General features: G+C 31.0%; 4 protein-coding genes across 7 annotated transcripts; 2 read left to right on the top strand and 2 right to left on the bottom strand.

The window, feature by feature from the left end:
* Positions 1 to 1004: 1004 nt before the first annotated feature.
* Positions 1005 to 4137, top strand: LOC114195850 (uncharacterized). Its single transcript, XM_028086266.2, has 2 exons — positions 1005 to 1292; positions 3387 to 4137. Exons 1-2 carry the CDS (start codon positions 1217 to 1219, stop codon positions 3992 to 3994), a joined length of 684 nt encoding a protein of 227 aa, XP_027942067.1. The 5' UTR covers positions 1005 to 1216; the 3' UTR covers positions 3995 to 4137.
* Positions 4138 to 5759: 1622 nt separating this feature from the next.
* On the bottom strand, positions 5760 to 6540 carry LOC114164430 (uncharacterized). The gene has a single exon (XM_028049100.2). The coding sequence runs from the start codon at positions 6242 to 6244 to the stop codon at positions 5909 to 5911; it is 336 nt and encodes a 111-aa protein (XP_027904901.1). The 5' UTR covers positions 6245 to 6540; the 3' UTR covers positions 5760 to 5908.
* A 1434-nt stretch (positions 6541 to 7974) lies between these two features.
* YLMG2 (YGGT family protein) lies at positions 7975 to 9660 on the bottom strand. Of its 3 annotated transcripts, none has more exons than XM_028046228.2 (4): positions 9277 to 9660; positions 9013 to 9206; positions 8636 to 8916; positions 7975 to 8203 (listed from the first exon to the last, which is right to left on the bottom strand). In XM_028046228.2, the coding sequence occupies exons 1-3, from the start codon at positions 9595 to 9597 to the stop codon at positions 8646 to 8648; spliced, it is 786 nt and encodes a 261-aa protein (XP_027902029.2). In that variant the 5' UTR covers positions 9598 to 9660; the 3' UTR covers positions 7975 to 8203; positions 8636 to 8645. The 3 variants fall into 3 exon arrangements, with proteins under 3 accessions (XP_027902029.2, XP_027902030.2, XP_027902028.2); XM_028046229.2 differs by lacking the exon at positions 7975 to 8203 and adding an exon at positions 8410 to 8446; XM_028046227.2 differs by lacking the exon at positions 7975 to 8203 and having other exon boundaries at positions 8410 to 8916.
* A 4257-nt stretch (positions 9661 to 13917) lies between these two features.
* Positions 13918 to 22331, top strand: LOC114163395 (copper-transporting ATPase PAA2, chloroplastic). 2 transcript variants are annotated; one of them, XM_028047706.2, is made up of 17 exons: positions 13931 to 14657; positions 14789 to 14866; positions 14965 to 15062; positions 15171 to 15224; positions 15425 to 15511; positions 16070 to 16234; positions 16508 to 16618; positions 16749 to 16817; positions 17098 to 17207; positions 17523 to 17628; positions 18087 to 18153; positions 18855 to 18934; positions 19376 to 19827; positions 20176 to 20350; positions 20769 to 20900; positions 21536 to 21686; positions 22049 to 22331. In XM_028047706.2, exons 1-17 carry the CDS (start codon positions 14039 to 14041, stop codon positions 22135 to 22137), a joined length of 2643 nt encoding a protein of 880 aa, XP_027903507.2. In that variant the 5' UTR covers positions 13931 to 14038; the 3' UTR covers positions 22138 to 22331. The 2 variants fall into 2 exon arrangements, with proteins under 2 accessions (XP_027903508.2, XP_027903507.2); XM_028047707.2 differs by lacking the exons at positions 21536 to 21686; positions 22049 to 22331 and having other exon boundaries at positions 13918 to 14657; positions 20642 to 20900.
* The last annotated feature ends 1044 nt before the right edge of the window (positions 22332 to 23375 follow it).

Here is a 23375-nt window from a genome sequence, read left to right as displayed (position 1 = left end):
TATTACCATGTGTTTATTAAAAAAATAAATCAACGTTAATACGGAGAATAGATTTTTAATACTAAAATTATAATTTTTTTATACTAAAAACAAAATATATTAATAGTTATTAAACTAAAAAAAATATTTATTTTTAAAACCAGTAAACAATATATATATATTTTTAAATAAGTTGGTTTGATCATATATTTAAAACGATATTATTATCAATAGTTATCTCCATTAAATAAATACAAGCTCGTTGAATAAACGGGGACAGTTGATGTAAAACGATCAGAACATTGCTGAATTACATTTAAAAACTCTGTTTTCTACAATTAAATCATATTTAACCACTAAAATTTATACACTATAAAATCCTAAAATATCTCAATCTCTCAACCACATACCACTAACCATAATTCATTGTGTATCAGTATAAACACACAGAGCTAATTTGTGTCAACTTTTTAAATATTTGTATTGTATTCTAAGTTAATATTTTAAATATTTATATTATAAATTAATAATTTATTTAAGCTAATTAAGTTAATATATAAAAAAAACAATAAAAATAATAAGGAATACTTGCATGTTAGCGTTAAAAACTATAAATATAACTATTAACAGTTTTATATAAAATATTTTAAAATTACATTTTCTTATAAAAATATCAACTTACAATTATAATTTTAAATAATTATATTATAAAAGATAAAATAAAAATAAAAATTGTATAAAGAAAACAAATATTTCCTATAAATAGATATAGATATTATTACGGTTACAACTAAAATCATGGACTCATCATAACTCGAAAGAACGGAATAAAATGGACAGCTATGATCCTCTGCATTACTTAACATCTTTAAACAATATAGAATGATAATAATTTCTGTAGTCTCTTGTCCTTTTCAAACAACATAATGGATTTTAATTGCCAATTTGAACAACTAAATATAACTCACCGACAGAAAAATTATGTAATTTGAATGGCAATAACAACTTCAAATTATTTTTTTAAGGAAATTTACTTACTGTAATCTTATATTGCAGAATCGTTGAGAACTATGAATGTGAAAAAAAAAGAAAAAGAAGAAAAAATATAAAGTTGGGAAGGACCATTCGGTTGGTGGAATTTGTTGCAGTTTATTTTGAGGTTTGAACCAGAAGGCATCAGTTCGAGGCAGACACAACGCAGATCTGTCTTGAACTTCTGTGTTCTAAAACAGCAACAATGGCAAAAACCATGACTATGTGGTATCTTTTGCTTACCCTTTCCTTCGTTTATGCTGCCACTGCTGATACTCAAAGTAAGTCCAAATCAAGTCTCTGTTTTTTCTCTATCTGCTGATTTTTGTTTCAGATTTGGAATGCTGCTGTTAGTGTCTGGGGTACTCCAAGTTTGATCTGCATTACAATCTGTTTAAGATTTTTTTTTTTTAAATATTTTGACTAAGTTTTCTTGATGCGTTCCATTGTAGCTTCTTTTCATTCTGGATTGTGTTCTTTACTTTTTAAATTTATCGAGTGTCTGTCTACAATGTCAGTGATTCTGTAAGGTGTTCTAAGAGTAGATCTCAATTGCTTAGAACTTCCGTGTATATTTTTGGTCTCTCATGGGAGATTGTTTCATTTTGGCATAGAGATTGATGACAATTTGGATCTTGAACTACGATGGTAGAAAATGGTAAATAGGACAAGGAAAATATGTTAAGAATGTCAGCTGATTCTTGATTTGGACGACCGATCATGTTTGTCTTCCTTCATCTTTAACTAAAATTCGTTAAGAATCTTGTTTAGGTTTCCTAGTCTTGGAGTATTCCATCTTCTGTATATAATTGCAATAACCCATTTGAGGGTTACTGTTTTGGAGGTAAGACAGCCATTTCCCCAAGGTTGATTTCATTAGAATATAACTTTTGCACTATCTTTGGTGTTTCTAGTTTTAGGAAATAAATAGAAGTTGTTGATATGATTATGAAACGATGAAATTGTAAAGTACATGACAATCAGGTGGCTTTGTTTGAAACTGGAACTTTTTATGTCTGGTAAGGAACAAACAAGGGTTTGAAAAATGATCTGCAACCAGATTTGTAGTTTCAATGTTAAGGTTTTTTGAAATGTTTGCTACCACAGTAGTTGCATTTGTCCTTGATTTCCCGCAATGTCAAAGATTGTGACAAAACTGAAACCATTACCGCAACCACTGTATAAAATCGTAGGAGCAACATGAATTGACCTCTGTACAAAATTATGCCTTTGTTATTTGAGACTCAAAATTTTCTGTCCTTCCCCTTCCATCAGATACAGGGCTTTTGAGAAGTGATGACAGTCATTAGGATTTAATTTATAGAGCCCTCAAATGGGGACATCTTTTATGTTGACGTGAACTTCTTTAGGAATTACAAATTTGGAATGAGATTTGATATTGGTTCATAGTTAAGCATGTTTAAGCAAACAAATCTCTAGCATTTATAATAGCTACTGCAAATCTGTATTTCTCATAGATGAATTGATTGTTTAAAACCATATTTTAGTCATCTTGGAAGATATCAAAAGGGTTGGGAATGAAGTACAGGAAGAAAGAAAAACTAAATTGTTGCTTTAAAAAATTTCCTGACTGATATTGCTCTCAGCATGGTGCCAATCACCGCAATCTGCATAATATATGTATTAATTAAGCTTGTTTTGCCAGATGGTAGGTTCTTCAGCGGGGGAATATATTAATATGAAGCAATTCATAATTTATTTATTGAAGTTTTTTAGTTCTTTTTCTTTGGATTTGTCATGTATTGTACGTGTTTGAGATTTCAGTTTATGTTTCACTACTTGTTTTTGTTTGTTTCTGTGTCAAACATGGATCAGAAAACCTGGTTTCCTAACTTTCTTACCCTTAGCTTCAGACTACATCTTCCGACATTTTCATTAATTATACATACATGCTATTTCCTCAATCCAAAGCCTCCTTCTGGCCTAACGAGAGTTCCCTAGTACATATATAACTACTTTCCTCAACACAAAGCCTGTTTACTCAGTTATATTTATTTCTGTAAGATATGATTTGATTACTCTAATTCATCTTGCATTTAGTAGCATCTTCCCATAAAGAAATGTATTGAAGGTAAAAGAATAATGTTATTAGCCTGATAGTGATAGTGTACATATAGTAAATGCTAGCAATATATGATTATGGCTAGCATTAAGATCCTACAAATAAATGAAGTAACAAGTAATGTTTACAATCATTGATTGGAAATTACATTAATTACAATAATTAGTAATATCAGAAAGGTAACATTGGATGCACAAAGAGTCACAAATGAAGGAATCTTGTTTCTGATTTTCCTCACTTAGGTGTTCTTTAAATTCTCTTTTGTGACTCGATGAACAAAACATTGTTGCAGGCAAAGTAACTAACAATCCTGCTGACAAGTTGGTAGCTGCAATAAACGAAAACAGAACAGCTCACAAAGTATCAACCTTAACAGACAACCCGGGTCTCGCATGTATTGCTCTACAATACATTAAGGCGTACCAAGGTAATTGTGATGCTGTGGGTGGACCTGATGGGAAGAAACCTCCGGAATCTCAATTTGCAGAAGCTTTTGCTCCAAACTGTGGTGTTGAGGCATCAACTCTTGCTCCTATAACTGGTCGTTTCCTGGGGTGCCAGACCAAGTATGTACATGCACCTGAGGCATTTTCTGAGATCCTCATAAGGAACCAAAAGAGCTTGGACATACTCTACAGTAGGAACCACACTCAGCTTGGTGCTGCTGTGACAGGTACTGATGGAGGGTCTCCTTATTTCTGGTGTGTGCTGTTTAGCAGTGGCAAACCTAACCAAACCTTTACTTTGGAGGGTGGTGTGGCTAAAATAACAAAACCTGGTTGCTTTAGTGGAGCCAATGATGAGTGCAGTGGAGCCAGTGATCATTGGTCACCACTCAATGGGATGTGGGTTTTGGCCACTTCAGTTGTGCTTGCAATGGGGTTTGGTTTAGCATTATGAGCATAAATTGAGATAAATTGTATGATTTCTACATGATTTGGAGGTAAGGTAGTCTTTGTTTGTTGTATATGAAAGGCTTGGCCTCAGCTATTCTTTTTCCCCCTTGTTTGATTTGTAATTTGAGAAGAGCTTCATTTTCCCCACTTTCTTGTTTACATATAAATTTTCTGGTATTGACTCTAGCAAATTTTCTCACGTAGTACAAGTTTCTTTTTTTCCCCTTTTTGAAAAAAAAAAAAAGAGATGAATTAAGCTACACAAGAGTATTTCTGTCGTTTTAATAGGATTTGGATCCTTGAGAATATATCCTAGCCCGTACATGTTAACGGGAACTCCATACAATTTTTAAGAAATATTACGAGAAAAATACTAGTAATATAATTTTAACACATTCTTTATTATTGACGACACTTTCTTATTTAATATGTAATCAGTTTAACATTTTGTAGATTACATTATTCTTTAATACCTTACAAAAGTGCATCCTTATTGGTCCTTAATAATTGCTCTCCCTACTCTGACACGCTAGTTACCAATTGATCTGCTATTAAAACAAGTTACGCCACTCAAAAATAAATTAAATATGTTACTACCTCAATTTTGACTCAAAATTAAAATTAATATTTATATATGATACATTTTCTTTCATAAATTTTAAAAATATTGAATATAGTCTTTTTAATTTAATTATGTTAACTTTTTTAGACGTGTTGAACGCGTTTTATGTTAGTATTGAAGTTGTTTACACCGTTTGACACATTATTGGTTCAATATTTGCTGAAAAATGTGTTCAAAACGTAATTGGGTTAAAAAGATTATATTCATTCATTTTTAAAGTTTAGAAATCAATATATATCAAAATTTCAGATAAGGACAAATTCAAATTGAGTCAAAGTTTAAGAACTAAAAACATATTTAATCCAAAAAAATGCCAAACATTATATTCTTTAAAAAATAAATACATTTTCAAAATTGTTATGTTTTATTAGTTGAAATTAATGAAAGGAGAATGTTAACCAGTGCCCTAAGAGCACTCGTTAAGGAATAATAAATGTGCTTTGATATTATCATTTTTACATTGAAAGCTGAAATAATTAAATACAGTACTTAAAATAGTATAAATGCACATAATAAATTTTATAAAGACAAAAATATCCTTTTAAATGTGTAGACAATAACTTACTGTTACAAAACAAGTTTTTGGAACTTTTAAGATCTCTACTAAAAAGAAAAAAATCAATTAAGTCTTAAATTGACACTTTAACTATTCTTTTTTGTAACAATTTTTAGATGTTTAACAGTATTTTTTTTGTTGGTTTTTCTGTTAATTTATATTTTCTTATGTTATTTTTTTTTAAGTTTTAGATATTTAACACTATTTTTTTGTTGGTTTTTTGTTAATTTAAATTTTAACAACATTAAAATATAATTATTTTATTATTTAATTAATTTTTAAATTTTATTTGTGAACATTAAATAAAATATTAAATATAATATTTATGGACATTTTTATCTTTTAAAAAAAATAAAGTTGCATTAATGGTTATTAGATCAAGTTTTATTTAATATTATATTTATCTATGTATTTTTGTAAGATTCATTATATATTAATTATTCTTAACCAATAAACTGGAACACGGTTAGCAAGAACCTTAACGAAAATGATTGAATTAAGCTAGTGTTATATCTTATTTAATAAGCATCTTTCGTACAATTTACCACAATCAAAATTAAAACAACGTGTTAAGCAAAATCGAAGAGTCTCTTCTTGTCAGCATTCTCCTTGCACCAAGCAAGCCTAAGCAATCACCTCTATATTAGGCATATTGTATCAGAAATGGTGGACAAAGGAAAAGAAAAGAAAATAAAATTTTACAGAATAATTTAGAAGTTGTTACAAAATTTGCAGGAGAGTCAGAGGGAGGATTTAAGATTCAAAATAAGCAAAAGAAGAGAAAGAAGCGCAAGAATACCGCCAGAAGAACCGATAACTCTGTAAATCCAGTAACGATCAAAGGCGGCAAGGGTTCGGTCGAGAAAAGCGGATAAAGCTATGCCGAAAATGAGAAGAAGTAAGAGAAACGGCAAGAAGGCATCAACGTTGATGGGTTGGTCTTCCTCTTCCAACTCACACTCCGCTTTGCGGTCTATGTAGAGTGGAGAAGCCACAGCCAGAAGCACCAACCCTATGGCAGCCAATCTCTCATATGAAGAAAATCTGCTACCTCTTCTGCAACCTCCAACTTCCATTCACTATTCTCTCTCTATCTCTCTCTCTCTCTGCCTAATTTTGTTTCTGCTGGGGAGGTAAACCATCCAAATCTCAATTTCAATGTTCATGGCAAAAAGCTTCAGCTACACTCTCCTTTTCTTTTTTCATTCAACTAGTATTAGTATTTATCTACTCTCACAGTGCTTCCATCTTTATACTATCCTAAGTTTCACGATGTTATTATATCTGTATTTTTAACGATTATATCGGACATATTTTTCACCTTTTGGATTTTGATTATTTAAAAATTTCATTATTTTAATTTTAGAGCTTTTATTTGAAAATTTAAATAAATAAAACATTATGGTGTGAAAATGTGTGTTATTTTATTTTTAAACAGTGAAGAATCTTAATATGATTGAAGATATTGCCTTGGATACCAGAAATGGTTTGTTATTGATAAAGGTCCGGTTATTACATTGTAATATTGTATGGATATGAATAGGATTCTTCCATTAATAAAGCATAATATTCGCTGCTGTGCTAAAATTTTCATGCGGAATCTGATGCCTTCTCTGTAGTGGATGAATGTCCGTGCAAGATCAATAGTAAAGAAATGCAGAAGCTTCTTCAGTGTGTGCATTACCACATCACAAATACGACCTATTCGTGTTAGACTTATAGGTCAATTAAACATTTGTTAAGAATTAAAAGTTTTATATTTCCCTATAGAAATGAGAAAATTTAACATTTTATCTAAAAAATAGTGATAAATTAATTTCTTTTAAAATTTTGAATTGAATGTGGTATCATTATCTTGTAAGCAATAATATGGTGACTCATTAATATTGTGTTTCCATATGAATCTTCTCAATAGACTCATAAATATCGATAATTAGTTTTGTTAACTTGCTATATTGAAAGTCTCCTGATATAATATAACATCTTGAACATATATTTTATCAATGTTGTGTGTCATTTTTATATGTTTTCCTAGCGTTTATTTTTTTCATATCACTCCTTATTTTATTTTCTCTTTTGTTTTGCTCTAATAGTGTGTGAAACGATTAGTTTTCCCTATAAATTTAGTGTCCCGTAGTTGCTAATTCAGAAATTTACTTTACTTCATTGTCACTTCCACTTTTAACAAGTTAGACTTGGATCCTTTATCCTTCACTTCAAACAAAGAAGAAAACAGTGAATAAGAAAGTGTCGTCACCTATGAATGATTTGAGGTGAAGGATAAAAGATAAAAATAGATTTTAGATTCTTTATTCTTCATTTCTCCATGTAAGCTTTGTAGATTTTCAACTGCATCCTTCGTTTTAATTAAGTAACTTTTTTTCTTTGGATACTCTTCTTTATATACACATGTTTTATATTGTTTTATCCTTTAACTAATTATCATAATCACCCATCTTTTACAACAGTTAATATTATTTTAATAAAAAAAAACCCTCAATTTTTTTTTGAAGGAAGGAATACGTCCTCTATTATAACAATTATAAACGTTCTTAATTTAACTTTTTTTTTAACATAGAACTAAATCTATCTCTCAAGAAAACATAGATTGACAAGGCAGAGTACCAACTGTTTTCCAACTAGTATCAATATTATATTTCACATTAAATAAAACATGAACATTGTATAGAGGATCGTTTCTTAATGTGAAAAAAAAATAACCAAGTTAATTTCAGTGAATTGTGTAGACTTTTTAACAAGTATCAGATTCTGCGTAGTGAAGGATTTGAATGTGCACTTTTAAACATTTGACGATAAATTTTGCATATATTACAAGCATTCAGACACACACTACAAGATCTTGTGGTTGGCAAATTATTTAATTTTTCCCTTTTCGGTAAAAAGGCATTTTCTATGAAAAAGTGCTATCACGATGCTTCATAAAGTCAGTCGAGACTGAAGCAATGAATTGGGATGATACGGTCACAATAAAATATAATCCTTTCCATTCCTGAGGATGTCTCTTTTATGTTTAACTGAAAAAATGCAAAAAAAGCTATCATGCTTTTTAAAGTAAATGAAAGTTTAAATAAATGAATTAGATAGCACCATTTGTTGTGAACCATATATAATGCAGTTCCCTTACTTAATAACCTTAGGTTTATGAATATGAAATATATGTTGCAGGATGTATTAATTATCTTATGACAGAAGTGATAGACCAAATCATAATCAGGTACGCTTTTGAGAAGAATTACCTTGGGATTAATGTGTGTGTACTGAAAAAATAAAACAAAACAAATTGTGACTGTGATAGCTTGATCTTTCCACAGCAAAGTTCATAACTCTACAATCTTTGGAACCATAAGCTGGAAAATTGAGTTGCCTAGAACTAGCATAATTGGATGGAATTATGAATAGCAATTTATATGAATTGATAAACAGTGATAGGCACAAATAAAGTGTACCTAGCATGTTCTATTTAGCAGCACCAGGTGTCCTTGACTTGTTCCCTAGAAGCCGTCTCATCCATTTCTTCTGTGATGAAGTAGTAACATTAGAAGGTTGTAATGGTGGTGCAAGACCTTGTTGGGATCGCTCTGTGGGTGGGAGCTCAGCAGGAAGTGCAGCAGCAGTGCTAGTAAATGCATTTAGGACCAAAAATGCTAGAATGGGAGAGAGATCAAGTGTTCCTCCCAGAGGGGGAATAAGTCCACGGAATATGTTCAGGTATGGGTCACATATGGTGCTGAATCAAACAATAATCACTTTATTTAACACTTCAAAATCATTCAAACCAAATCAGATGTTATGTTATATATACTAACAAAGGAGGGTAACTCACCTGAGGGGACTAACGATTGAAGGAGGAGTGTTGGGAAACCATGTCAAAACAAGCCTAACAATGAGCAATGTGTTGTAAATGTTCAAGAAATTCAGAACCCCATTAGCCACAACCAACCCTGCCACCGAATCCCCAGGTAAAACAGCAGCAAAATTATGATTACCCACCAATCTCACGCTATCCTGTTTCCGAATCTGAACCCAAACACAACATTATTTTCGCCACATAAATACTAGCAAAAAGAGGAAAGTTTTTTAGAAGTACCTGGACGGATAGGGTGTGAAATTGGGAGGGGAGAGAGATGATTTTGTTGAGGAAGGGGTTCTGAGAAGCGAGGGAGTGGAGAAGGGTGAGAAAATGGTCGGCGGCGGCGGTGAATGATGTGTGGAGTTGCGGCGGAGAGAGGAAAGTGGCGAAGTTGGAATTGGGGAGCGTGAGAAAGGGAAGTGCAAAGGGTATTTGAGCATTTCCCCAACAATGGGAAACCTTCTTCTGTGTCTTCTCTATCTCCGTGGAGGAGTCATTAGTGTTGTTGGCACCCATTTTCGTTGGGTTCAGCTCAGGAGAGGAAACTCCAACCTGCATCTGTTTTATCTTACAACAGCCTCTGGAGCACAAATAGGATAACCTTATCGGCTTTCTCCATTTCCTTCTAAAATTTATTTGTCTCAGTTCTTAACTATTTCTTCTGAAATTATTAGTATTTTTTTTTTTTATCATAACCTTATTTAAACCATGTAAAAAATTATTTATTTTACTGAAATTATTACCTTCAAATTTGTTTTCGGTACAAATTATCACATCTTGTAGCAAAACTATTGATTGATACAAGTTTAGGATAATTGAGTAATATATTTTTTTTCTTTTTTTTCTCCGAAGTATTATTTTTTTTTTCTTTAAATCTTTCAAATCCATATCACACTTAACATTCCAAATAAAAACTTCTCACTTATTTCAAATTACTTTTTTAATGTGTTTTATTTATTATTTGACATTTACGCTCTGTTCGCATGGAACGATTAGAGCACAGATTTAAGATGATAGAATTGAAAAATAGATGTGTTTGCATGTACAAATTTACAAGAGAGGATATGCATAAATTGGAAGGATTGATTACTTTTTCCATCTTATTAAAATAGTGCAGATTTGAAGAGGAATCATAATTTACACAAATATCCTCCTAATACTCCTAAATTATATATATATATATATATATATATATATATATTAGTATAATAAAATAATAAAAAAATAATATATATTTATAGTAATTAATAATATATAGTTATTAATAATAATAATAATAAATAATGTATATGTATAGTAATTAAATATAATAAAAATAATATATACAATAATTATTATTATTATTATTGATAATAGTTTTAAATAACAGTAATTATTATGAAAATAATAATAATAATTTAATGTAATTTACTTTTTAATAATTTTTTTATTAAAATTTATTAAATAATAGTTTTTAAAATTTAATATTTTTAACTAATCTAAAAATTATTATATATATTTTTCTATCAAGGACATTTTAGTAATTTTAAAATTTTGTCTATTATAACTTTTTATTTTATCTATCAATCATTCAAATCACTCACTAACTTTTATAAAATTTATTTTCAAATCCATTTACTTTACCCTCTAAATTCACTCAAAGAAACACACATCTTCATCCATACAAATCTATACAAATTCATCTTCACATTCTCCCTCAAATCCATCCTCCATATGAACAAAGCCTTAGGGTGTGTTTATATCACTTTTGAAGATATTGATTTGATGGAAAGGAAAAATAATGTATTTGAATGGATTAGAGGGTGAACTTTGTGTTGTTGTTCATTTGAAGGGATTTAGAGGTGAAATTGATTTGATTTAAGAGTAAAATTTATGAAAGTTGATGAATAATTTGATTAATTCGATAGATTAAATATTAAGTTTAATAGAAAAAAAATAAGATTACCAAATTGTCCTTGATTTTAAGAGTAATATAAAATTATAAATTAAATTTGTTTTAGAAAAAATATTTAAATCAATATATTAAAATAACACATTTTAATAAAAAAATACTTATAAAAATATTACAATAATAAAATTTAGAATTAATAATTACTTTTTCAACTTTATTTGTTTATAACAATAATCAAACATCTTTATTATTGAGAATAAATTTCTATGGAAACGTTCACATCAATTAATTTCAATTAAAAAAACAAAATGTTAACGGAGGACATAATTGTAATATGATCAATATTACCTTAAATTTTTCTCACAAGAGAGAGATGGGAAAATAAAGGAATATCCTTTTTTCTTCCTTTTCCTTCTCTCTCAAATCCATTGAAGTGAACAACTGAATCACCTCTCATCCGCTTGAATAGTAATCACCCTCAAGTGAAGAGATCCTTAGCTACTAACACCCTTCAAATATTCTTATCTATGTGTTAGACCTATCGCCTATCGATCCGATTGATATTTTTAGTATCTCAAAATTGATATTGGGTCCATCAAACTAATTGGCATTCAACGTAAAACTACAGTTATCAATCAATGTCAACATTTTATCAATCATATCCTTCAATATTAGGTTTATTAACCTAATTAACATTGAGTCTAACACTACATGTCTCCTTAATCTTAAAATTATATAATGACAGATCTTGACCAAAATTATTGGGAAAGTCAAAATAATATACTTAAAATTTATATATTTAACATTATTGTCACTAATTCAATAAAAATGAATAGATAATTTAGTATAACTATAATTATAAAAGAAACTATACATATCTGAATGATTGTCCATTGTTTTTTCATATTGTTAGACTTATCAAATAATTCAATCATAATTAAGAATTTTAACTATATTTTTTTCCAATATAAATAACCATATTATCTACAAAATATTCATTTTTCATTTTACTAATGTGCACATGTCGATTTGAAAGTCATCACAAACATTTCATTTCATTGTTATGCGTTGACCAACGATATGGTCATGTTTTGATATTCAGTTTTCTTTTATCAATTCTTAAAAATGAATTTTTTTTCCTATCAATATACCTATTTAAAAAACAATTTTAAGACTACAAAATAATTTATCATAATCTAATAAAAAATTTAGAGATAACAAAAAATTATGATAAGTACACTTAAAAATTGTTCGTAAGAAAATCAAATAATACATTACTTACTCTTTTATATTCATAAAAAATAATATAAAAAATGTCATGAGATAAAAAATAGTATTAAATATTAAATAAGTATTTCACTAAGAGAGAAAAAAAATTTCCTTTTTTTTAATGGAAGAAAGAATATAAAAAAATAGGAAAAAAATAATGAATTTTTGTTTAACTTATTTTTTTTTCTTTGATAACAAAAGAAATTAGGTGAGTGTGAGAGAGACAAAAATAAATAAAAATTATCTTAATAAATTTTTTCTTTATTATATTTAATTTTATATTTTACTATTTATTAACACTAAATAGTTTACTTTATAAAAAAATAAAAAGATATCTAATTTCATTTTCATTAATTTTTTAATAAAAAACTATCTAATTTTAAAAAATTAAAACTATACATAATTTAAAATAATTAAACACATAATTTAAAAAAAAAATAAATTGGGGAGGATGGCCCCGCCTGCTCCTTAAGAGCTCCGCAGCTGATATTACAGAACTCAAGACTCAACCTTATTTAGACCAAAATCAATTATTGAGGTCAGACTTATTAATCCGGTCGATGTTATGCCTCACGCCACAAATAATAATTAAATTCTTCATCGAGTAATTATTATTCGCTGAATTTCCTTTTTAAAGGTATTATAAACGCGGCATTTTTCATAAAACCCTCAAATAATAGTTTTATAATAGTATACATGTATATATATATAATTAGAATTTTTTCTGTACATTATGGGGGAAAAAGGTATTGTATAAAATTCAAGATAAATATAACAAATAGGAGTATAATTTACTCTAATAATAATAAAAGTTAAAATGTCGCAACTTTATACTCTGGATATATTAATTAAGATAAAAGACAAAAAAAAAAAATGTAACCACACTAATTAAAAATAAAATTTTAATTCAAGAAATTGAAATACTATTTGAAATTAGTGTTTTACGCAGAGCTTTACATTAAAATTGTTTTGTCTATTAAATTATAGAAGTAAAAGAGAAAATAGATTGATACTATCCGTCGAAAATATAAAAGTTTTTAACTATTATTCAATATAAATTTAGTATATATAAACTTTTTTGTATCTTCATATTAACCTATTTTAAAACCCACGTAAACAATCGTATTTCTATAGATTGATACTATAATTTATGAATACATGAACATTAAATTTTAGATAAAGGCACGTTTATAATGTTTGAAAGGCAAATGAGGGAGTGCTTCACGCAACTGTTACATCACGGACCAATCAATAAAATTAAATATATATATATATATATATATATATATATATATATATATATATATATATGCACGTTTTATTTATTTTTAATTTAGCTTCATATATAAAACGCTTTTTCAATTTGATTTTTAAAGAATAAAGGTAACGAAACCCAAATCAATAACATGTGTTGAATTGATAAATTAACTTATTGTACATTAAAATGAAGTGAAAGAGGAGAAAGAGAAAGAAAGAAAAATTGATTTAATTAGTTATAAAACAAGAAGTAATAAAAATAACAAATATTATTTTTTTAATCTTTTATACAATAAATAATAATAGTTAACAAACAAATAAAAACATTAAACTAAATAAACATTATAATAAAATTACATTTTATTACTTTTCTGTTTCTCATAAATTTCTCATTCTTTTTCTTCTTACCTCTGACATTAACTTACAGTAACTATCCGTTCGTAGCCGCCAGTTGCAAAGGAAATGGACGTGTCAAGTTCCGATTGGCGATGTTTGAAATATTCAACGAAGGCCTCTACCGTGAGAAATTAGCAGGTATCATGAAAAATTGGTGGTTCACAACTGTTTCTTCTCTCACGGATTATGGCTACTTGTCTCTTCAGATTTCCTCTCACCTTGCAACCCAAGCTCTGCTTCAATTACACGCCCAACCATGCCGTTCAATTCATTTGTCCGACCAGACGACGTCGCAACCGCCACCGTCATGAGATTTTCCGTCCATCATTCGCAGTATCCAGCTCCTTCCGGACCGAGATTAGCTCACCGGAATCAGTTCTTATCGGAGTCCAGAGAGAGAAAAAAGACTCGCCAGTTCTGCTTGACGTCACCGGCATGATGTGCGGTGCGTGCGTCTCCCGAGTCAAAAGCATCCTGTCCGCTGACGAACGAGTCGACTCGGTCGTGGTCAACATGCTGACCGAGACCGCTGCCGTTAATCTGCGCCGGATCGAGGAGGAACCGGCGAGCGTCGCGGAGAGCCTCTCACGGAGACTGAGCGACTGCGGATTTCCGACGAAGCGGAGAGCGTCGAGTTCGGGAGTGACGGAAAACGTGAGGAAGTGGAAGGAATTGGTGAAGAAGAAGGAGGAATTGGTCGCTAAGAGTCGAAGCCGCGTTGCGTTCGCTTGGACATTGGTCGCATTGTGCTGCGGGTCGCACGCTTCGCATATCTTTCACTCTCTGGGGATCCACATTGGTCATGGTAGTACTCGAGAACATGCAAAGTTCTATTTGCTATTCAGCTACAAATTCGCTTAAACGCAAATAAGCCGAGTGGGGAGCGCAATTTGTAAGCGCTGTCTAATAGTCTTTGAACTTACTTTCTATTTGCAGGATCGCTTTTGGACATTCTTCATAGTTCGTACGTGAAAGGTGGTTTAGCTTTGGGGGCTCTATTGGGACCAGGACGAGGTTAGTTCTTCTTTCTTTTCCCTTGTTGATACATAGCAGCAACTTCTCTTCGTAGTTTTACTATTTTCTTACTGTGTATGATTCATGAAACGTTTCAGAATTACTCTTTGATGGCCTAAGTGCGTTTAAGAAGGGGTCGCCTAACATGAACTCTCTCGTGGGATTTGGTTCTATAGCTGCATTCATCATTAGTTCCGTGAGATTCTATTTGGAATTTGAGTGTTCGGTTAATTTGAGACAATATAATATCTGATTTTGTTTAATTGTTTAATTGTTTAATTGTTCGAACTTGTCTTTGCTGTAGATCCCGTTACTTAACCCCGGCCTAGCATGGGATGCATCGTTCTTTGATGAACCGGTGACTTTCTCTACTTTTATCTGTCCTGATATTTGTCATTGGAAAATCTGCCACCTTTTGTTCTATCTTGGCTTTAGGGTCCTGTTTAATTTAATAACCTCTCACCTTTATAAAATGTGTCTTTTATTGTCTTGTTCATACTTCTTACGTTCATGTGTGTATAAGCTCCTCATGTGAGTATTTAATCTTTTAGCGTGCAGGTCATGCTTCTTGGTTTCGTGCTTCTGGGACGTTCTCTGGAGGAAAAGGCAAGGATCCAGGCATCTAGCGATATGAATGAACTGCTTGTAAGTTACATTGTGATTCACCTCTTTCATCTGATAACACTCCAGTAAAATAATATTTAAATAACCTGGTTATTTGCTTTCTGGAATCAGTAATGCGTTTTCCAAGAACAAATTATTACACATTTTGTAGGGTTCCGTTAGTAATACATCATCAACATGAGACTTCAGAATTTGGAAGCCAACTACTTCAATGTCATTGGAACTGAATTCATTAATATATTCCGTTGGAACAGAATTTTTATTTATGAATATGTTCCTTATAATGATTAAATGGCCTCCGTAGGTTACAGCAAAGATGACGCATTTTGTTGGTTGTTCCGTTTGAAAATCCAATCTTGTTTCAACTTCCACTTCCATTTCTGATCAATTATTATTCCTGAGAAAAATGAAATATCCAAGAACTGGAACTTTAGACATAAAGTAAAGTGGCTCATGTGAAAATTAAGCATCAAATTATAGTTTTGTCTGTTATGAATGGCATTTCTTTAGAGTAATATTTTCCTTTCAGTTTAATTTTTTTTATCTTACATGATTACACTGTGGTGAATGTTTTTCCAGTCACTTATATCTACTCAATCAAGACTTGTGATTACTTCAACAGAAGGTTCACCTTCTACTGACACTGTGCTTTGCTCTGATGCAATTTGTGTTGAAGTCCCAACTGATGATATTCGAGTAGGTGATTCTGTGTTGGTGTTGCCTGGAGAAACTATTCCTATAGATGTAAGCCTTTCGGATTTCTATTGATATTCTGTTTATCTTAACTGAAACAAATCATGAAGTTATTTTTGTGGTACCTGAATTGGTGAGAGTGCACACATATCATTGCATTAAATTTGTAGTCTCTAGGACCAAATGCTCAATTAATAGGATGTGCCTAATATGCCAACAATATCCTATAATAATAACATTGTTATGAAAACATTCATTCAAATATTTACACTTAAAATTTGGTTCATGTGGTATTGCTTGCTAACTAGAGAAATGCACGGTCAGGGAAAGGTTATTTCGGGAAGAAGTGTTGTAGATGAATCCATGCTTACAGGGGAATCACTTCCTGTATTTAAGGAGAAAGGCCTCACAGTTTCAGCAGGAACTATAAATTGGGTCAGTCTTTAACTTTGTGTTGTCTCACTGAATTCACACGTGAGGCACACGAGTGATTTCAGCTCATCTACCTTTTCTTGCGAACAAACTTGTTGATCTATTTCTTAGACCAAACAAATTACTGTTTCAGGATGGTCCTTTAAGGATTGAAGCTTCTTCAACTGGTTCCAACACTGTGATATCGAAGATTGTACGCATGGTTAGTATCTCATCTTCTGTAATGGCTTGTATCATTTAAATGATATGATCATGTTTTACAGTTTTTGCTGAATTAAAAATTCAATTTCATGCATCCCTAATTGTTATAATTTTATAGGACAATGTGGTGCTGAACTCATCGTATAATTGCTTTGCTTCATTTAATGTTTTTTGGAATATTCTGAGCTAGCATTGTTGATAAGTCCATTGATTTGAGATATGTGGAAATCAAACAAATGTAGAGTTTCTGCAATATTACATCTTTATCTGGGGAAATTTAGGTTGAGGAAGCTCAATCACGTGAAGCACCAGTACAAAGGCTTGCAGATTCAATAGCAGGGCCATTTGTATACAGTGTAATGACTCTGTCAGCAGCAACATTTGCATTTTGGTAAGTATCTATGTTTCCATATAAGTTTTTTAGTTGATAACTTTTGGATTTGCCCCACTAATCCCAAATGGTAGTGGGGTTTGTCAGGGCTATGATTAATTTACTATGACATTGATGTTATTTGTTATCCAGCCTATGTGGCTCTCCCTGACATTTAGACAAGATATAGTTGTGTCCTTTTGTGTCATATGCCAACATCAGTGTCTGTTCTTCTTAGAATCTTGCAAGATTTATGAACTTTCCCGAGTAGAAGACTTGATGTATACAGTTCATCTTGAGCCTTACCTTTGACAAAGTTCTTGCATTTATCCCCAGGTATTTTGTTGGATCACAGATATTTCCTGATGTTTTGCTCAATGACATTGCGGGCCCAGAAGGAGATCCTTTGCTTTTGAGTTTAAAACTGTCTGTAGATGTTTTGGTGAGCCATTTTAAACTCTAGTTTCCCTTGTAGTTGGCGCTTCAAGTTTGCAACTAAAATTTATGGCGTGTCCTTATTCACTTTTCTTTCAATATCTCCAATGAAGCACTGCCTTTTTTACTAGCTTTCTGCATTCATCTGTTGTTGGTTAGGACGTACTTGACAAAATCTTGCATGTTGTTTATGAGTCTTCAGAGTTGCAAACAGCCTTTGATATGGACTCTTCATATTAAACAAATCTAAAATTTGGTGCCGTAAGCTAGTAGTTGTGAGCATGTGTATCAGGAACTGATTGCAACATTGTGGATAATGAGGAAGAAAAAAAGTAGGGTCATGAAAACAAGTATAAGGAATTGTTCCTGATAAAAAAAAAAAAAAATTCAGGCAGGACACGAAATGTTGGTGTTTGTAATTGCTTATGAATCTATTTAAAAATAATCTTTGTCCCCGCTTTGTAGGTTGTTTCTTGTCCTTGTGCATTGGGTCTTGCTACGCCCACAGCAATCCTGGTTGGCACTTCACTTGGTACGATGCTTTTGCTTTCTATTTTTAGTAAACTTAGACAACTGTTGGATGAAGTTACTTGAACAGTACACCGCACTTATAGTTGCAGTTTAACTCCATTTACTTTTGGTTAAGATTCACTCTAGACCCATAATGTGGTGGTTCCGATTTCTTGTTTATTGGATCTTTGTAGATTTCTTGTAATAGTACTGCGTGGACAAAAATATAATAGGGAGCGTATTCTAGCATTCCTCGTTGCTCAAATATTGATTCATTTTATCTGATACCAAGGTTTTCAATTTTCTCTTCCTTGAAAATTGATTGGCACCGAGTAATAAAATATCAATCACTTTTCTTTTTCATTTATACTTCTAATAATACTAATGATGGACAAAAAAAAAACTATTAATGAATTAATGTTGGTTTATGTAAATAAACCTACCACGACACTTATTATGAGACAAGAAATATTTCTTTCATATATTTTTTGTTCTTCCATGTAAATATATATTAACGAACAAGACATAAAATTATTGCGTTTCAAAGTAACCATGTCTTAATCAGGATTTGGATAAGGTGTCTTATCTAGTTTTTCTTATGCACTCGACTTTGTTGACTTTTTTTGTGTAAAACACGCTTCCTAGCAAACTGGTAAGGTAGTTTTAGTATCTTCAGTTTTTTTGTAACTAACTCTCACATTAGGCACGTGTTACAATGACCAGGAGCAAGAAAAGGACTTCTTATTAGGGGAGGGGATGTGCTGGAACGCTTGGCCAGAATAAACTATATTGCTCTAGACAAGGTAATTCCTCATAGTATTATTCGTCTTTCCTCAATCCTCCCCATTCAACATGTACAAACATTTATATGGTAAGGTAACATGCATATATTTTTGTAATAAGGACTGTATTGATGACTTTAGTAGGATGAATGTCTTAAAGAAAACATTATTAAGTTTGTTTATTTGCATACCAAATTTCACATCGAGACAGAAAACTCACAAAAGTGAGTTAGTGATCCCTTATACTCTGCTTTATTGATACTGTGTAATGGGAGCCTATAGGATAATGTACTATGGTGTAGAATAGATATATGGTATACATAAATAATGGACACAAATTAATTATTTTGAAAAAAAAAAAGAAAAACTAATTTATACACTATCCAACTTTTTAGACCGGCTATAGTTTCTCATGAAAAAAAAAAAAAGAAGGAAGAAGATTTACTAGCACTGTGCTTTCAGACAGGAACCCTGACAAGAGGAAAACCAGTTGTGTCGGCCATAGGCTCTATCCATTATGAAGAGTCTGAAATTCTTCGGATTGCTGCTGCAGTGGAGAAGACTGCATCTCACCCAATAGCAAAGGCTATTATCAATAAAGCTGAGTCATTGGAGTTGATCCTTCCTGTCACAAAGAGACAGTTAGTCGAACCAGGTTTTGGTACTTTAGCAGAAGTAGATGGCCATTTGATTGCTGTTGGGTCTTTGGAATGGGTTCATGAACGCTTCCAAACAATAGTAAATCCGTCTGATTTGACAAATCTGGAACATAGTTTGGTGAGTCATTCATCAAATACAACATCTTCTAAGTATTCGAAAAGCGTTGTCTATGTTGGACGTGAAGGAGAAGGCATCATTGGTGCTATTGCCATAGCTGATACTGTGCGTGAAGATGCTGAATCTACTGTAATGAGGTAAGTTTATTTTGCTGTATGTGTCCTCAGAATATTCTACCCGATACCACTCGTTATAGGAAAATAATACCAGTGCTTCTTCTGAACAAATGCGAAGTTGGTTCACTTCACTTTCTTCAGAAAAAAAGGGCAGTGTTTTTTTTTTGGTTCTACGAGCTTAGCATTCATTTCAAGCTCAATACTAGCATAGCGGTACACCGATTTCTTAACCATTGTAATGTACGCCGTACACTGGATTTAACTATTTCCTGCATTCATTAGAAGTAGTTGCCAATTCAAATCTTTATCTAGTTTTTCTAGTTCTTCATGTGTGCATTTTCCGGCTGACTTTGTTGCATTTATTGGAAGGCTCAACCAGAAGGGGATTAAAACGGTCCTCTTGTCAGGAGACAGGGAAGAAGCAGTTGCAACAGTAGCAGATACAGTTGGAATTGAAAATGATTTTGTCAAAGCATCTTTGTCTCCACAACAGAAATCTAGGTTTATTTCCTCTCTAAAAGCTGCCGGACATCATGTTGCGATGGTACGTTGAGTGATGACAGCTGTACTTAACCAAGTTCTCTCCCCTCACACCTGCTCTTTCTTTGTAATTTTCTTTATCTTGGGTTTTTACCTTAAGTTCAATAGAGAACTAGGGCCAAAACACAAGGTAAAGATGCACCGAGCTTATAATATGATCCTGAGGTTGATTTTAAATTTAGTGTCAGTGTTACAAGTAGCTATAAAAAATTGGTTTTTTATTTTTGTTTTTTGTTTTCAAAGTTCTTCAGACATTTATGATTGCTAATTAATTGAAGAACATGCTATGGAACAGCTCCAAACCAAAATGCTTTCTGTAAAAGCATAATGCTGTGGAATTCTTGTCAACTATTGCATCCATCTACCAACGACCAGAAAAATGACATTTTTATTAAGGCAGTTTTTTTCTCCCCTTCTCTAAGGTAGGTGATGGGATAAATGATGCACCCTCTTTGGCTGTAGCTGATGTTGGGATTGCTCTGCAGAATGAAGCTCAAGAGAATGCTGCCTCGGATGCAGCATCTATTATACTTCTAGGGAACAAAATTTCACAAGTATGTCTTTTATGATGCCCCGAATTTTTTGTTTCACCTATATGCAATCCCAAGCTATTGATCTTTTTTTATTTTTGCCCAAATGGAAGGCAGATGGTAAAATTTTGAAATATTTGAAAATTTCGTTGCATGTGGCAATTCTTAATTTTTTTTCAATGCTTTCAATCTACACGATAATATAAGTTACCTGCTTAAAGCATTCTTTTGTTTGATACAACAATGATGATGGCATAATGCATCCCAAGATGTTGCTCTCTTTTTGAGAGGGATAGGGGGAACGGGTATCCAAGCAGATGGTGAAAAATTTTAATACTTGAAATTTCCATCAGTTGTGGCAACTCTGAATGTTTTCTCATTGCTTTGAATTTTTGCACCATGATACAAGTGACCTGCTTAAACAATCATCTGCTTCATACCACAGTGATGCACTATTATAGTGTGTTTTTTATGAATGGACTATTTTTTTTTTTAGCCTGTTAATTTTTATTACGAGAGGGAGAAGAACAAAATAGAACGGGTTGTGGTGGGAAAAAAAGGAGCCCCTCGTACAATACCATACTCAAATTTCAAAACTTTATATAACCCTTCATTTTCAAACTAACGATGTGTTAGTTTTCTAACTTTTAATTTGACAGGTTGTCGATGCGCTCGACCTAGCACAGGCAACAATGGCAAAAGTGTACCAAAATTTGTCTTGGGCGGTCGCCTATAATGTTGTTGCCATTCCCATTGCTGGCGGTGTTTTACTTCCCCAATTTGACTTCGCCATGACACCGTCACTTTCTGGTGAGTAGCATTCTACCACTCCATTCTTCTCATACATTTCCTCCTGCTATTCAAGAAGTTATAATTAATTCACACTTATTAAGGAAAACAATTAATTTAATTAGTAGTCTTGAAGTTGTTTATAATTGTAAGAATTTTAAAATCATCGTTAAATTATTAATGTATGAAAAAAAGGAATAATAGTAGTATAATTTTAATTTTTCAAACTAAACTCTTCAATTCTCTAGTCTTCATCAACAAGAGCCAATTGGTGACATTTTCTTATTTATAAGAAAATTATTAATGTATTGTGATCAATAAAATAGGTTCTTTCTTTCTTTCTTGGTATGGTGTTTGTCGTCACCCTTGATATTTATTCACAGGAGGACTGATGGCTCTGAGCTCCATCTTCGTGGTTGGCAACTCATTGCTTCTACAGCTTCATGGGTCTCAGATCCCTAGAAAGGGCTAAGTCTTCAGACCATTTATTCCCATTCAGGCACATAAGCTTAAGTAAGCCAGCATATAGAGTATTTTATAGCGTAACCTGTAATATATTTGTATCTATTAAAATATGAGAGTGTATACTTTAATAAATTGGAGAAAAAACATTGTAATAAATATTTATATTTTCAGTGAATGACAACGAAAAAAATATCTTGGTTATTATTTTCTTAACAATAATGAATGAAGCATTAACGAAAATTTAAACAGAGTCTAATGTCATATACTCGTCCACTAAGAAAGAAAATTGTATATTTTAATATGATAGGAGAAAGCTTCTGCATATTTCAAGATGTGTTTTTTTTTTTTTAAATTCAAAATCTGTATATGACAAAAAGAAAATAAAACAATATATATTCTAGGATGTTTGTTATCGGAATATTTTATTGGATTGATAAATTTAATTATAAACTAAACTTTAAAATTAATTCAATTTTATGAAATTAACTTGTAAGATGTAAGATAAGATTTTAAATTACTTATATATAATAAATTTTCTTAGTTTTAATCGTTATGATTTTAGATGAATTTAAAATTATGTTAAAAAGAATTTTATATTTAATTTTAGAATCTTAAAAAAATATATTTTGGGTATTAATATTATTTTAAAAGTGTATAAAAACTTTGAAGATGACAAATATATAAAATATTATATCACAATAAAAATATTTTTTTATTTACATAAATGAAAGAAACAATTAGATGAAGTCTTCTTAACTTTTGTTGTTATTTAACTCAATCTTATAAAATTCACTTATAATATATATATATATATATATATATATATATATATATATATATATATATATATATATTATTTATATAATATAATTCTATCTTATTAGAATATTGAACGATTTTTATTGAAAAAAAAAACTAAACTATTGAATTATTTAATTACACTTCCAATATTTGTAAGATGAATGTATTTAGTTTGTAAAGATGAATCTATTTTGTCATTTTTATTTTGGTATTTATCCATCTATGATTTAATTTTAATTATTGTAAAATATTTCTACTTAATTTCTTTAAAATCTTAAACCAATATTTATTATCTTTATAATTCCTTATAAAATAGTAAACAATATTTAGTTCAATAATTTGAACTTTATATAAAAATATATATGATGTATTGATATTGTATTATGGAGAACAAAAAGTGATTTTAACTTTTGAAAAATTAAAAAGCAAACATGTATTTTTTTC

Source organism: Vigna unguiculata, chromosome 9 (genome assembly GCF_037176805.1).
Source record: "Vigna unguiculata cultivar grain cowpea cultivar isolate G323 ecotype 2 chromosome 9, ASM3717680v1, whole genome shotgun sequence".
In the NCBI taxonomy this organism is placed as follows: Eukaryota; Viridiplantae; Streptophyta; class Magnoliopsida; order Fabales; family Fabaceae; genus Vigna; species Vigna unguiculata.
This window is presented reverse-complemented; position numbering and strand designations above follow the sequence as displayed.